The following is a 14,674-nucleotide window of genomic DNA, read 5'->3' on the forward strand; positions in this document are numbered from 1 at the left end:
TTTTTTAAATCAATGGAAACCTAAATTAAAAACAAAATCCATAATACTAAAACCTTTTTTTTTTTTTTTTTTGAATGTGTGTGTGTGTGTGTGTGTGTGTGTGTGTGTGTCTGTGAACATAATGCAGCTCCACACGACACATGTGAGTGTGTGGAGCCGTGTCCATGACCCACTGCAGCACACAGTCTGAACACGTGAACATGGGATGATTGTCTCTTTGCCTTTTTCAGGCTGCTGTTATTCAAGCATTTCACTAAGAAGAGGAAGATGATGTTATGGTGAAGATTTAAAGTTGCTTTGACTGCTGAGCACACAGCTTGTAAAACATATGATGCTAGTGAAATAAAAATATGTGCTGACGATCTAATAACAGAGAATCTTACAGTCTAACCTAACCTGAGTCACAGCAGCACAACAACATGGCTAGGCTTGGATATTGTAGTAAAGCTGGGTCTCTGTCAGTGCTGCAGGTTTGTGTCCGTGCTTCATTCCGGTGCAGATGACGCAGATGAAATGACAGAAGGACTGTGGAATCATTCTGATCATTATTCTCCCTCCTCCCTTTATTGTCTTCTTCCTCCAGATGTTATCGAAGCTTCTGGGACTCCTTGTCCTGTCTTCAATCTGCTCAGCCATGTTTGACCCAAACGTCACCACAAAACCAGGGGGCCGAACAACCTTAGACCCCCAAAACAATTACACAGGTGGACCGAATGAACACCCACCTTTGCCGTCAATGAGTCCATCAGAGACACGTAGTCTGCATTTACCCGGGGACCCGGACAACCCGGGGTACCCAGAGTACCCGGGGTACCCGGAGGAGCCGGGGTACCCGGGGTACACGGGCCACACGGGGGACATAGACACGAACGAGCCTAACTATGAAATCTGCTCCATACTGCTGAACTCCCCAAATCCACCGAGTGCTGATGAGATGCCCTGGTTCTGTTTGTGCCAGCACTGCAAGGGCACAACAGGGCCCAAAGGAGACCGAGGAGACCGGGGCCCTACAGGCAAGTAAACGCCATGTAAATGAACCCTGCTGCTCTGTCTCTGCCAGCACGGGTATCACCACATACGTGTGCAGCATTTGGAACTGTTGGACGTCAGAGGTGTCAGAGGCTCAGATGAGATCTTGAGGTTCTTTTGCTTTTGCTCAGGTGCACCTGGAAGTTCTGGCCAAAGAGGACTGATGGGGTTCAGAGGACGCCCAGGATTTACCGGTGGTCAAGGATTTAAGGGTGAGTTTTCTGGTTGTTAGCAGCTGTGGAGGGAGAATGAAAACGGAGGAGGAGGAGGAGGAGGAGGACGATGTCTAAACTCTAGAAAAAAGTGTCTGTCAGGAAAAGGATTTACTTTTACACACATACATTTCACATGTCGCCTCTTCTCTCCTTTCTGTCTTTTGACATCTTTGTGTTGCTCATTCGTCGTCTGCTGTGTGTTGTTACAGGTCAGAAGGGAGAACTGGGGGAGAAAGGACAGGGAGGCACAGTGGGACCCATGGGGACGAAAGGCGGCCGTGGCTTCAAAGGTCTGCAGAAGAACAACACTGAGCTCATTACACTGAAGTAGAGTCTAATACAATCCAACAGTGTTATTGTTACGGCTTTTACGTCATCTATCAATGCATGAACAACAACAAATCATTTCACACACAAAACCAAATCAGCCTGAACCTGATTGTGACTCTGCTTCAGTCTTTTCCCTGTGTGTGTTTGTGTATTCCCAGGAGAGAAAGGGGACCGGGGTTTGGAAGGACCACCAGGTGCAGAGGGCCGCCAGGGAGAAAGTGGCATGTGCCCTGCAGCCTGTAGCGGCGGTGGTGGCGGCGGTGGCGGTGGTCAGAAAGGTGAACCAGGCCTTCCTGGAAGCGCCGGAAGCAGGGGCCTGCCTGGTGTTGATGGTCCAAGGGGACCTAAAGGTTTTGGGGGGGATAAAGGTGACCATGGCAACAATGGTGCTCCAGGTACAGATGGGGAAAAGGGTGATCAAGGTGAGCAGGGCCTGTGCGACTGTCAAGACGGGTCTGCTGGGGCTGATGGGGAAATGGGAGCAGCAGGGGAGAAAGGAGACAAGGGAGCCATGGGTTTGCAGGGCAGTGAGGGTGTGAGTGGGGAAATGGGTGAGAGCGGGCCCATGGGATTGATGGGACCTCCTGGCCCTTGTACCCCATCTATTAAATCAGCTTTCACTGCCATGGCAAACGAGTCAAATCCTGCTCCACTCTGGCCAGTCCAGTTTCCAATTATCATCACTAACCTATTTAGACACTTTGACCCCAATTTTGGAGTCTACACTGCACCTGTAGATGGCACTTACGTCTTCAGCTACCATCTGGCTGTCAAGGGTGGCACGCTGTTGGTCGGCCTCTTCCATAACTACAACCCAATTGTCAAGTCATCAGAGAGTTCCAGCAGTATCAGCCACAGTGTCGTCCTCCATCTCATGAAGGGCGATGAGGTTTGGCTTATGACCAAAGATGAATTAACCAGCAACATGTACACCGATGCAGAGAGCACTTGCAGCTTCTCTGGGTATCTGCTGTCCCCAGATTCCTGCGACTTTATCTTAGGCCGAAACTTTGAGGAGCCAACCCATCAACCAGGAACATATGCTTGGACCCCCCCCACCCCAGCGCCGGTCAGTCAGACAACCAGCCCATAGGTCTAGATAAGCATCCGTGCACAATCGATCCAAACCACGCCGTGCGTTTATAGCTGCAGTTGTAAAGGGAGGGGGGAGTGTTTGGACACTGCAAAAGTTTCCATCTTATCAAGTAATTTCATTTCTTTTTAAAGCTTTGATTATCAAAACCAGCAGTGTCATTCAATGCCTAGATGTAATACGTTAGCTAATCAGTATCAGCATCAAAGCTTTCTACAAAGTCTCTTGTAATTTTCTTTTTGTATAATTTGATTTTTATAGGCAAAGAAAGGCAAGAAAAAAAGGAAGAAAAATCAATTTCAAGACTTTCTGTATTCAAATACAAAGAATGTGTTGAGACATGATCGTGTGTTGCAGTTAAGTACTAATCCAGATCCAAATGTTTTGTTGATTCCAAGACAAATCACAGACCTGAGACCTGAAGATGAGTTCAATTTGGACCCTTTAACATCCCCTTAACCCTTAACCCTTAACCAATCAGAGCAGCCGCGTGACCTGAAACCAAATCTTTATACATGTGCTTTTGAACCAGGGTATGGCTTTTTCCATTTGTTATTATTGAAGCCCAAACTACGTCTGCTATTTCTAAATACAGTGGAAACCCTCCTCCACCTTTAAAACTCAAACATGAGAGTACAACACACTGACACATTGGCTGCTTCATGTGTGAATCCTGATCAAAGTCTTATTTTGGTACTTGGCCTGATAGCTGAGCTGCGTTGAGGCTTTAGCTTCAATGATCACCATGGCACCCTGAGGACCTGGAGTTTAGTTTCATGTTTGTATCCATTTCTTGATAAAGCAAAAACAAATTGCTAACAAATCAGCTGCTTCCATCACAAACCCTCTGGTGCTGCTTTCATTCTGTATCAGATGAATTCCGGACCAAGGTACCGTTCATTGTCAAAAATTCAAAATTAGGCACTGAGGGTCACTTGTAGGTTTTCATGCCGTGGTTGCAGTTTTGAGGTTTGTTCTGGAAACAGTTTTCCAACAGTGAGCATGCGACCAATGAGACCAGAGAACGAAGCCTGAGACGGCCCGGTCCAACCTGCACTAAAGAAAGCTTTATCAAGGTTACTTTTGGATTCAACCTGCAGGTCAACTTCCATTCACCTAAAGCTCAGGTGTGACATCACATCGACTGAATACATAGATGCTGCGTTGGAGTGCTCATAGGAAGATGGTACATGCCAAACGGTGAAGTGGTACATTCATGACTTCAGTCTGCTGAATAAACAAACACAGAAGAACAAGTCAAGTCAAGTCAATTTGATTTGTATCGCACCACACCCTGAGTTTGAGTTTAATCCTGGTTCTGGTCATCTTCAACTTGACGTGCAATTGAATGAAATGGAGGTGATTTGGCAGAAGCCTTCATGCACAGCGACCAACATGAGGCACAGGAACCCAACCCGCGTGTTCTTGTGTTGAGGGCACAAACCCACACAAACAGCAGGACTCCAACCCAAGACCTCGCTGCCTCACTGCCTGTTGTTTACACAGTTACATGAAAAATACACCTGCATGCAGCAACCAATGTGATGTACAACTGATCGAAAATGTAAATATGTGAATCTGCAATAAAGTGCAATAGAGTGAAATGAATGAGAGGTGTGCTGAGGTGAATGGAAGGCTGTGGGTGAGGAGAGGGAGGAGAGGGAGGAGAGGGAAGAGCTCATTCATGGGGCCTCGCTGTTCAGAGGGATTATGGGTAAGATGGCGATGGTACAAAGTGTAGGCACCTCCAGCAGAGCAAAAGGTCTCATAATCTAATACAAGCATAATAAAACTTCAGTCTGTTCTCCTACAATCTTATTTTCTTAAATTAAACAATGTGACAGTGAGGTGAGATTATTTCACCACTTTACAATAAAAATGATTGAATTTCAGCAGCGTTTGAGTCTTTTTTTAATTTATTCTAGCAATCTGCCGTGGTCGGTCTTCTTTAATGCACGATGAGGTCTGCTCTCCTCCGGACCAGGCAGAGGGGTAAACAGAGCTGCAGAACCCTAACCTCCAGACAGAACAGTCATTCACATGGAGTTATAACATTCTTTCAGCCATATTGTGGAACAGATTTGCTCACCGTATTGTTGAAGCTTGTAATGTCCTGAGCCTCTGCTGTGTTTCACGCTTTGCTGTGTCTCTAGAGACTTAGAAGCATAAACACACCTTCAGACCTGGAAGAGAAGCACAAACATCTACACAATGAGCTCACTTATTAAGACCTATAGTTTGGACGTGAATCATTTGAACCTGGATCCTCAGTCGAGAGTCAGAGATCAACAAAAAGCACAAAGCCTCACAAATTAGTTTCACCAATTTTATTAGAGAATCGTTGTTCTTTGTGTTGCTCCATCGATTCCGTTGCATAACACACATCATCTATGCTACAGAAACTTCACTCAAATCCATGTTAACTCATTTACTAAATATAATAAATATATTCCACTTAAATTGTGACTGAAACACTCATTTATTTTCGAGCACTAAGCTCAGAGCTCAAACTCCTTTCTGCCTTTGTTTCCTCTCCTCTCTAAGTCTCTTTGGGTTCCATGTCGTCGCCCCCCGACACGTTGCCCTCCTCATCTTCATCATCTCCCTTGATCCCCCTCAGGTAGGAGCGCTTGAACTCTTGGAACACCAGCTCCTCCTCCGCCTCACTGCACACAGAGATGAGATGAGTGGATGAGCTCATTCCACACAGCTACTGAAGCACTGGTTCATAAGTTCTGTGCCTGACGTGCTGCTGTCACATTTCCTCTCAATGCGATTTGAAGAATGGCTGATTGAGTCTAGGCTCCAACTAAAGGAGTTCCTTGCAAAGTCCTTGTGAGGCAGACGCTCATGTAGTGAACCACAGGGCGAGAACGACTGCGCCCACCGTCAGTGATCACATGATCTACTCACATGTAAGAGAAATATACAGCATTCTATTAGACTGTCAGAAGCATAAAGGTCTGCCTGAGACCAAGCAGGGGTCAGGAGTAAGCTGAGACATAAAGTTCATGAGTATCACACTGTAGAACATCTTTAGCACTATATAAACAGTCCTGTTTTGTTTCCATTGTTGAACCTGTTTGGCCCACAGTCGACACCATGGACAAAGTAACCATTTCACCTTTTCTCAGAGATGTAAATGGATCTAATGGAGGGGATGAAGAAACAAAAGACTGAAGGAAAAGGATCCTGTTACACAGCAGGACAAAAGCAACGGAGGACATTTACACCGAAAGACACAATAAATACAAGAATGAACTTCCTCAGACACAACAGGCCTGCTGCGTGTAACTGTAGCCCAGGTCACTCATTCATCCACTCCTCTCATATTCCACCCACTTCTGGAATCTGTTTAGAATGTTCCAATTCAGCCGTTTCCCCTGATGTCTCTTTTGCTTCTCAGATTGGAGGGCTTCTTCTATTATCTATCTATTCTATTACCCCATTTATGTTTTTCTTTGGTAGAAACAAGCATCAGTCCAATAGATGTATGCACATTGGGATTTCCCTTTGATCGGTTCCAATAAGCAGCTGTGTGAGTGTGTCACATTAATTATTCTTATTTTCAACGGTCAAAAACAATGAAGTGATCACATAAACATCTTAAAAGCAATAATAACTAATCAAACATATGCAGATGCTTCCTTTTTATTGGCAACGTTCCATATTCACATATGTCTCCATAGGTTTTGTTGTTTTTGTAAACAAAGGTGCATCTACGGTCCCGAGTTGAAACAAATAAAGCAAAGACCAGGAGGGGCGTGGCAGTTCTTACCTTTCACCATCGGAGAGCAGCAACGCCCCCTTGATTTGTCTTTTGAGACTCAAATGACAATAAGTAGGGTAGACATTTCCAGATTGTGTCTTCTTTTTCAGACCAGTATATTTCTGTGCTGTCCTCTACATGATATTTTCCCTGACAGATCGAAAATCTTTTTTCCTACGTGAAAACTTTAAAATGTTTTTTTTTTTTTTTTTTTTACCAAGAATCAATTTCAATCCAAAAATGATGTTGTCTTACCTTTCCTTCACTGTAGGCGGCAATAAAGAGGCGGGAAAAAGGAGGAACATTTATGCTGAGTCACATGGTACACAGAGGAACAGCAATGATAATAAGCTTTATATATGATAATAACAATAAGCTTTCACACCTGTGGCAGGTTTGGGATGCATCAGTTTGAAGGGAACCTCCAAGCCGACCTCACTGAAACACAAAGCACACACACATTCAGTGTCTCAGCTGCCTGCACACCGGCACAGCGAGAGGATTCACCAATAAGAAGGCATGAAAAGAGCCGACATCAGCCTACCTGGACCCCATCATCCTGTGAGCGCACCAGGGAACGGACAGAAAACACACACAATCAGACACACACACAGTCAAATCTACTCTAACAAACACAAACAGCCAGGCCCAAAACCCAGGCTGTGTTTGATGCTTTGAAAGAAATTATAGAGCAGTGCAAAGGTCCTATTGTTGTTGGGACACAGACACACACACACACACACACACACACACACACACACACACACACACACACACACACACACACACACACACACACACACACACACACACACACAGGTGACTGACCCTCCCACGATCAGCTTCACCATGAGTCTGTATGAGACCATGATTCCCAGAACCTCCTTCAGCACCCCCTCCTTTATACTGAAAGAGAACCAAAGCATCACAGGACTTCAGTCACAGCATGGGATGGATAAACACACTCTTCCTCTCCCTCTCTGGGTTACTCACATGCTGGATGAAGCCAGGTTGGTGTCTTCGTGCTTCAGCCGGCCATCCAGCACGATGCCCCTGCGCTCCCGGTTGTTGGCCAACACGGGGATCAGCTTGTAGACCTTCTGCAGGGTCGCCCCGGCGGAAACAGAGTCCCTGAGAAGGAAAGGGAGCGAGGCCTTACAACGCAGCATGTCAGAGGTCAAGGACAGAGTCTGGACAGGATGTACCAAAGCTGGATCCCACCGCTAATAACAAAGCTACTGTTACTGAGGAGATGGTGTGGAATGGCACGTTGAGTGTGTTCGGAATTACCCAGAATCCGCGAGTGCCACACATTTCATGTAGCTGTCGTTGGAGTACAACACCACTGTTGATACCTGGTCAACTGAGGAGGAGAAGAGGAGGGAGAGGAGGGTGACCAGGAAGAAACAAAGGTCCATACAGCTTTACCAGCTTTAAACACGGCAGCAGTTTCTCGGTAAGAAAGGAATGAACTCTCGTCTCATCAACATAAAGCTGAAACTGAAGAATCCCAGTCTGTGCTCCATAGACAAGAGTGTGTGAGTGTGTGTGTGTGTGTGAGTGAGTGTGTGAGTTTACCAGATAAGATGACATTCTTCACATTTTTGTTGGAGTTGTTGGTGATGTGGACGTGAACTTTCATGGTCTCACCATGGTAGAACAGCTGAAAGCAACACAGGTCAGAGGAACAACATCATCACATGCTTCTCCTGATTCTGATTCTCTCTTTCTTTCTTTACCTCTTTCTCCAGACTGGCCTTAACATGGAGAGGTCTGTCTGACATGACAAATTCCTTGGTGGTTTCAACAGATGGCGCCATTTCCTGAGTGTCTGGAGCGTACTGCACCTTGCGCAGCATCAGCTTCACTGAGCTCCTGTGGGAGAAAGGAGGAGGGAGGGAGAAGAGAAAGAGAAGACGGAGGTGAAACTGGGTCACCTGACGGCAACTACAAAATAAAGTCCTTCTTCTTTTTCTTCTTCTTCTTCTTCTTCGGCCGACTCACCGTTTGCGTACTTTGGCATCCTGGCTCTCTGCGCTGAAAGCTTTGATCTCAAACTCCACCGCACATTGCTGCAGAAGAAGAGCACAACTTTCCTCATCATCCTGTGATGGTCGTCGGTAAAAGTTGCTGGTTTGATTGCCCGGTCAGGTTCTTACCTTGCCTACGTCGGAGGGCGCGGGCTGCAGAGCCATTGAGCAAGGCAGGTTGTCAGGAAACTGAGGAGCAAAGAAGAATCTAACTGACACAGATTTACATGATGACCAGTGCTGTTTACAAAGATCTACTAGGAAAGAAGAGGAATAAGGATAAGAGAGGAACACAGATCAAGCTAATCAATAAGTGACTCTCATGCATGTATGTATCTATACATGTATGTATCTATACATGTATGTAACTATGCAGTGGTTCCCTGTGTGTCACCTCAAAGAAGAAGGGATGAGCGTTGTCTCCCAGCTTCCTCAACAGCTTGGCCTGCGTCCGGGTGTGGATCCCCTTCTCCCGGTCCAGCAGAGGGGGGTAAACCTGGCGGGTGGACACGAACAACTCCCGCCGAAAAGCGATGCTCATCACGTCAATGTCGTCTCTGCCGTAGCGAAAGATGCAGGACAGGGTGACGAACACTAGGGGGCAGAGGAGAGATAGACAGACCGACAGACAGACGAGGGGTTGAAGCACCTGTTTGTAAAGGCAGAGAAGAAGAACACCATGCAGCCATCGTGTGTAACGCCATGGAGAACATGGATGAAACAAACCTTTCCTCCCCTCCAGAGCCTTATGGTCCACCAGGACGACGCCATCTAGTGGTGAAAAGGAAAATGGAACTTTCCATTTTCTATCAAACACGGTGAAGAGTGTTTGTGTTCGGGCCAAAGGTGTGTGTGTGTGTGTGTGTGTGTGTGTCAGGAGGTTTGGCCTGAGATGGTCTCACCCACTGGATCCACAGAATCAACGTGGTCCACAAAGTCCCTTTTCCCCATGTAGACACACACCTGAAGCAAGTGAACAGAGGAGAGAGTCGTGTTTACATCTGAGACTCTTAGCTTTGTGATCACGCTCAAGTCAAAGCATCTTCCTCCATCTGATACCGGTTTGTGTGTGTGTGTGTGTGCGCGCGTTTGTTTTCTGAACTTCTCACCGACTTGTCCTTGCAAATCTTCTTGAAAACGACGTTCTTGGAACTCATGTTGGTGCAGATTCAGAGGAGCTTCTCAGTGATCCTAAGACACACACACACACACACACACACACACACACACATACACACACACACACACACACACACACACACACACACACACACACACACACAAATGCAGGCTGACATCTTCCACATTTCCCTCACGTTGACATGTTTGCCTTCATAATCAAACAAACTGGAGAGTGAGTGAGGGGGCGTGGCTTCTCTCCTGCTGCCTGTGAGGCTCAGGCTCATTTTCTCATCACTTTGCCTGAATATTCAGCCTGGAATTCAACTCCATTCACTTGCAGTGCAGATTAGATCCAAACATACCTGATGCACTCTAAACACAGCTACTCTCCTCTCTGAATGATGTCACTAATGTTTAAATCAGGCTATGAACGGCCAGAAACACAAGAATAAGAATGAAAGTCTTTGACCTTGAGAATCCAATCTAATCTACTTGTATTCTAAATGTTAGAAGGAGATTCCACTCACCTGGGTCGCAAATATGTGCTGTTAGATCAGAGGAGGAGATGGGCGTCGGCCAGCCAGAGTCTATATGCAAATACCTGCTGTATGTCACAGCATCTTTGAGCCCCGTCAGCCAATCAGACGGCCCGGCTGTGAACGCTCGCCCCCTACGGCAGACGGACGGGCAGACGGACAGAGAGGAAGCTGGATGAGTGCAAGTCTGAGAGGATTGAAGCTGGTTCCCCTTCACTCAGCACAACAGGGTCAGATTAGAGCGAGGGACAGGAGGGAGAGGGAGAGAGAGAGAGAGAGAGGAAGAGAAGGGGAGAGAGAGAGAGCGTGGGGGGCAGAGAGAGAGAGGGAGAGAGCGAGAGAGAGAGAGAGAGGAAGAGAAGGAGAGAGAGAGAGAAAGAGAGAGGAAGAGAAGGAGAGAGGGAGAGGAAGAGAAGGGGAGAGAGACAGAGGGAGAGAGACAGAGAAGGGGAGAGAGAGAGAGAGAGGGGGAGATGGAGTGGGACAGAGACAGAGAGCGTGGGGGCAGAGAGAGAGAGAGAGACCCTTCACCTTTAATGTATATCCTATATACTAAAGTGTAAAGTGTGTGATCCAGCCTGGTCAGTCATGTATCTGTGTGTCTCATCATAAACACACCAGGCGTTATGATACATGAAGGTCAGTCAGATTAAATGAGACAAAGGTGTGTCTTTGTTATTGTTCCTCATATTTAGGGTGTAATAGAATAAAGAGGTTCCTTCATAGAGACACATCCTGTAAATGGGCCTGAGCGCTCTGAATGGAGTGACTGGTTGATTGATTAGCATTGGGAGTTTTGAAGTGTGTGTGTGTGTGTGTCTGTCTGAATTAGGCACAGTGAATGTGCGTGGCCCTTTACACTCTAACCTGACCGAGTGTACAGGAGGCTGAAGGTTGAGCAGCAGGTTTGATCCAGTCTACACTTTAATCCACCGTTCTGCCTGTCAGCAGCTCAACAGACAAACACAGGTGGATTACTGAGGTGCATCTAATCATCATCATCATCATCATCATCATCATCATCACACAGGAGATTACACACACACGCACACACACACACACACACACAAACACACACACGCACACACGTGCACACACACACACACACCACACACACACACACACACACACACCACACACACACACACACACACACACACACACACACACACTCACAAAGCAAAGCTGTCATTTGTTATGTTATATAAACTTTATTAAGGAAATAACAGATCCCAAACAGTGTCATAATGTTTATTACTTAAATCATTACTACTCCTTACTTCCCTAAGGTTTACATTTTAAGATTTAACTTCAAAAACTCTTCAAAACAAACAAGGGTATATTTGAAAGAACAGGAAGGAGAATGTGTGCGTGTGTGTTCATGCGTGTATGAGTGTTTGTGTTTGTGTGTGTGTGTGTGTGTGTGTGTGTGTGTGTGTGTGTGTGTGTGTGTGGGTGTGTGTGTGTTTCAGACATAAGCCCTTGAATCTGGATCTGACTTTGCAGTGGTCTTGTAGATCGTCTGTGGTTGGTTGCCATAGTAACCCCTGAAAGTCAAAATAACTAAATAAATCAATGACGTCATCGTTATATGCAAACTATGTCACACATCACAGATTACAAAAACCGAATGTTTTAATTTTGAAGCGCATTTTAATGTAAAGTGAATCAAGAGCAGGAAGTTGAGCTGAACGAGGGGTGTCGCTGTGTGAGAGGAGGACACGTGCACTTACCCTTTCTTGCCTCCAGTGGACGCTCTTTTGCAGGCAGTGAGGAGTAAACAGCCGCCCACGATGGCCAGAGAGGCTCCGGACCACCCGATGAAGAGCCCCGCCCCCAGCTCGTACCTGCCGCGGCACAGGTTTGAGTTTCAGTTTGATTGAGACTGTCAGTGTCATGTCTGCACCACTAGATGGCGTCGTTTCACAAAGCTCATAGAAAATATTTCTGAACTCATTTTTTTGTTGTGATCCATGTAAACTCACCTTTGACCCGCGGTGAAAGGGTCGTAGAACGCCTCCACCACTCTGACAGCGTACCAGGACACCGCCACCATGCTGCACGTACCTGGAGACAACAACAACAACAACAGCATGGATGAGACAACAGACCTGCATTACATCTGTGACACTTTACTGTCACCACAACATCCCAAACACTGGCACCTCCGTCATTCAGACGTTCTGTGATAAAGCAGATGTCCTCACCAGAGACCAGGGACAGGATGCCACCGGTGATCGATATCTTGGCCTTGGACACCTCGTTGGACGAGCCCACACTGATGCACCTCAGGCCGAACAGAGACACAATCATGGAGGCGAGGCCGAGCAGCAGGGAGAGGATCATCAGAGCTCGGCACGCCTGGACATATTCTGCAGGAAGGAAGAGTTATGTCAGGTTTAGACCTGAGAACCATGACAGACTCAACACAACAGCATCATTACCGCTCTGTCACCTGTGAGAGGAACCTGACCTGCACCATCACTGGGCTCTGACACAAGTTAGAAGCTAAGCGTCTCTCATGTTCCTGCGTATCTAACGTTGCCTGATCCATTTTCTTTGACGTAGTATCACCTTAAATCTATGAGGTTCATTTAGCTTCAGTGAAGATCAGGACGCAGCAACAACGTATCTGTGTGACACACACACAGGTTTGATTCAAAAAGTGACAAACTGAGGGTCTTTGTGTGGCAGTCAGAAGTGATAAAGTGAGCAGACTCCTTCAGCATTTCCACCCATTTTGCTGTCAAAGGAGTTCAGCTCAAAATGGCGCCCATAGGTGATCTACATGACGCCACAGGAGCATAAAGGAAGGTCCACTAACCGACCGCCGGCTCATTTTCAGGCGCAAAAGCGTGACTTTAAAAAAATCTACACACACACACACACACACACACACACACACACACACACACACACACACACACACACACACACACACACCCTAACCCAATTCCCTGGCTGTGGTCCAACAACAAGGCGGGAAGTCCAGAAGTCCAGAAAGAAGAAGAAGATGAACTAAACCTACAAATACTCACAGGTTTACTTCCCAATTCATACAAAACCGAGAAAGAACTGCGACAGTTCGACGGTGGGAAGAAAAATAACGCATCCTCAGAATTGTTCTTTTTGACAACTGAAAGGTCTTAAGATGATAAAAGAAAATAAACACAACATTTAGTCTTTGTAGGGATCTTTTGCGTTCATTAGGGTTTGGGGTTCGTACATTCGCTCTCTCGTACGTTTGTTCTCTCGAACGTTCTCGTCTTACCTGGCAGGCCGAGGATTGTATCAAAGTCCCGACACTGCGAGATGCCCAAGCTGCTCTCGGTGCAGGTGTGCCACAGGTTCACAAACTCCCTCTGGGTGGTGATGACACTGCCGGCAATTGTGGAAATCCTCCAGTAATCGTTGGCCAGCGACGCTCCGGTCAAGAGCCAACTGGCTACCACCGTCACATAGCCGATCACTTCTATAGACATGGTTCCAATGAAACAAAACGCAGACAAGAAAGGCCCAGAGGAGAAATCAAAGAGACGTCTGGATGACTTTAAATGTCACAACAGAAGTGGCAAGGTGGTCGGAACTTCTGAGGAAAGATCTGAATTTGGGAGCAGAAGCTCTTGTCTCTCTCTTTGCGTTGTGTTAATCTGCTCCTCCTGACTCTGACTGGAGGACTTTACACCCATCTGGGGGCCATAAACCGCCCGGGTGCCACTCCCTGTAGATCCCCTGCCTCTCACTTTGTACTGATCACCATGACGATGACAATGATTCCTCAGCCACACCTGAACTCACCTATGAACCACCTACATGTGCTGTGTTGAACAGAGACAGACTACAGTTCACATTCACAGTACATCTAGGACAGAAAGGTCTTTACCAGACAGTGATGATGTCATTGCTGAAGCTGGTTGATAGGGAGTTACTCAGATGTTCAGAGCTGCTAGGGTGCTGCCAGGTGGTTGTTAAGGAGAGGTTGCTTATGTCTTTGTCAGTGACTGAAGACGTTTCCATTGTGGAAGCTCGGGTGCTGCTCGGTGGCTCCATGGTGACGGCTCATCTTTGACTTTGTTCTGCAGTTGTTGGGTTGTCAGTACTTGAGGTGGTTGGTAGGTAGAAACTGTGATGCACAGGCTGTCCTCAGGAGGGTGTTCCTAAGGTGTTACAAAGGTGTTTCGTACTTTCAATAGAAGAATATTCAAGACTATTAGGTTTAAAAGAGTGATAGGTGGTTGCTATGGTATTGATAGGTCGTTATCAGGGCAATAGTAATGGCTTCCGTGCCAAAAATGAAATGAAAAGTTACAGCTTCAGCGGGCAAAAGGAGCGATCACCTCTCTCACCACACTGACCCGCCTTTCAAACACCATCTGCCTCAGATGAACACAATGTTTACACACAGAAGACACACTCCTGACTCTGAGTCACTGCACTGCACTGCATCGTGCCATCACATCATTCACAAGATAAGAGTCCATGTTTGTCACAGCTCAGGTAGAAACTCAACTGAGACACTAAGACACTAAGACAAAGGAGTTTATTGCGCA

At 46.5% G+C, this 14,674-nt stretch overlaps 2 protein-coding genes across 2 annotated transcripts; both read right to left on the reverse strand.

The window, feature by feature from the left end:
• Positions 1-5,018: 5,018 nt before the first annotated feature.
• Positions 5,019-9,424, reverse strand: saga (S-antigen; retina and pineal gland (arrestin) a). Its single transcript, XM_076137592.1, has 12 exons — positions 9,369-9,424; positions 9,193-9,237; positions 8,861-9,060; positions 8,596-8,655; positions 8,441-8,508; positions 8,176-8,311; positions 8,015-8,099; positions 7,727-7,799; positions 7,430-7,567; positions 7,265-7,342; positions 6,822-6,874; positions 5,019-5,333 (listed from the first exon to the last, which is right to left on the reverse strand). The coding sequence occupies exons 1-12, from the start codon at positions 9,415-9,417 to the stop codon at positions 5,284-5,286; spliced, it is 1,035 nt and encodes a 344-aa protein (XP_075993707.1). The 5' UTR covers positions 9,418-9,424; the 3' UTR covers positions 5,019-5,283.
• Positions 9,425-11,362: 1,938 nt separating this feature from the next.
• On the reverse strand, positions 11,363-14,665 carry cldn15la (claudin 15-like a). Its single transcript, XM_076137591.1, has 6 exons — positions 14,008-14,665; positions 13,396-13,596; positions 12,332-12,496; positions 12,110-12,191; positions 11,858-11,971; positions 11,363-11,671 (listed from the first exon to the last, which is right to left on the reverse strand). The coding sequence occupies exons 1-6, from the start codon at positions 14,024-14,026 to the stop codon at positions 11,593-11,595; spliced, it is 660 nt and encodes a 219-aa protein (XP_075993706.1). The 5' UTR covers positions 14,027-14,665; the 3' UTR covers positions 11,363-11,592.
• Between the last annotated feature and the right edge of the window lie 9 nt (positions 14,666-14,674).

Source organism: Genypterus blacodes, unplaced genomic scaffold (assembly GCF_046128005.1).
Source record: "Genypterus blacodes isolate CSIRO-AG114 ecotype Tasmania unplaced genomic scaffold, CSIRO-AGI_Gbla_v1 ptg000325l_1, whole genome shotgun sequence".
Lineage (NCBI taxonomy): Eukaryota > Metazoa > Chordata > Actinopteri > Ophidiiformes > Ophidiidae > Genypterus > Genypterus blacodes.

Excerpts from the sequence above, each read along its gene's own strand:
- saga (XM_076137592.1), bottom strand. The coding sequence starts at position 9,417 with ATGGGGAAAAGGGACTTTGTGGACCACGTTGATTCTGTGGATCCAGTG. Across the intron at positions 8,509-8,595 it reads CGCCCTCCGACGTAGGCAAG|CAATGTGCGGTGGAGTTTGA; the intron begins GTAAGAACCTGA and ends CTTCTTCTGCAG. Across the intron at positions 8,312-8,440 it reads GATGCCAAAGTACGCAAACG|GAGCTCAGTGAAGCTGATGC; the intron begins GTGAGTCGGCCG and ends TTTCTCCCACAG.
- cldn15la (XM_076137591.1), bottom strand. Across the intron at positions 12,497-13,395 it reads TACAATCCTCGGCCTGCCAG|AATATGTCCAGGCGTGCCGA; the intron begins GTAAGACGAGAA and ends TCCTTCCTGCAG. Across the intron at positions 12,192-12,331 it reads CATCCTGTCCCTGGTCTCTG|GTACGTGCAGCATGGTGGCG; the intron begins GTGAGGACATCT and ends TGTTGTCTCCAG.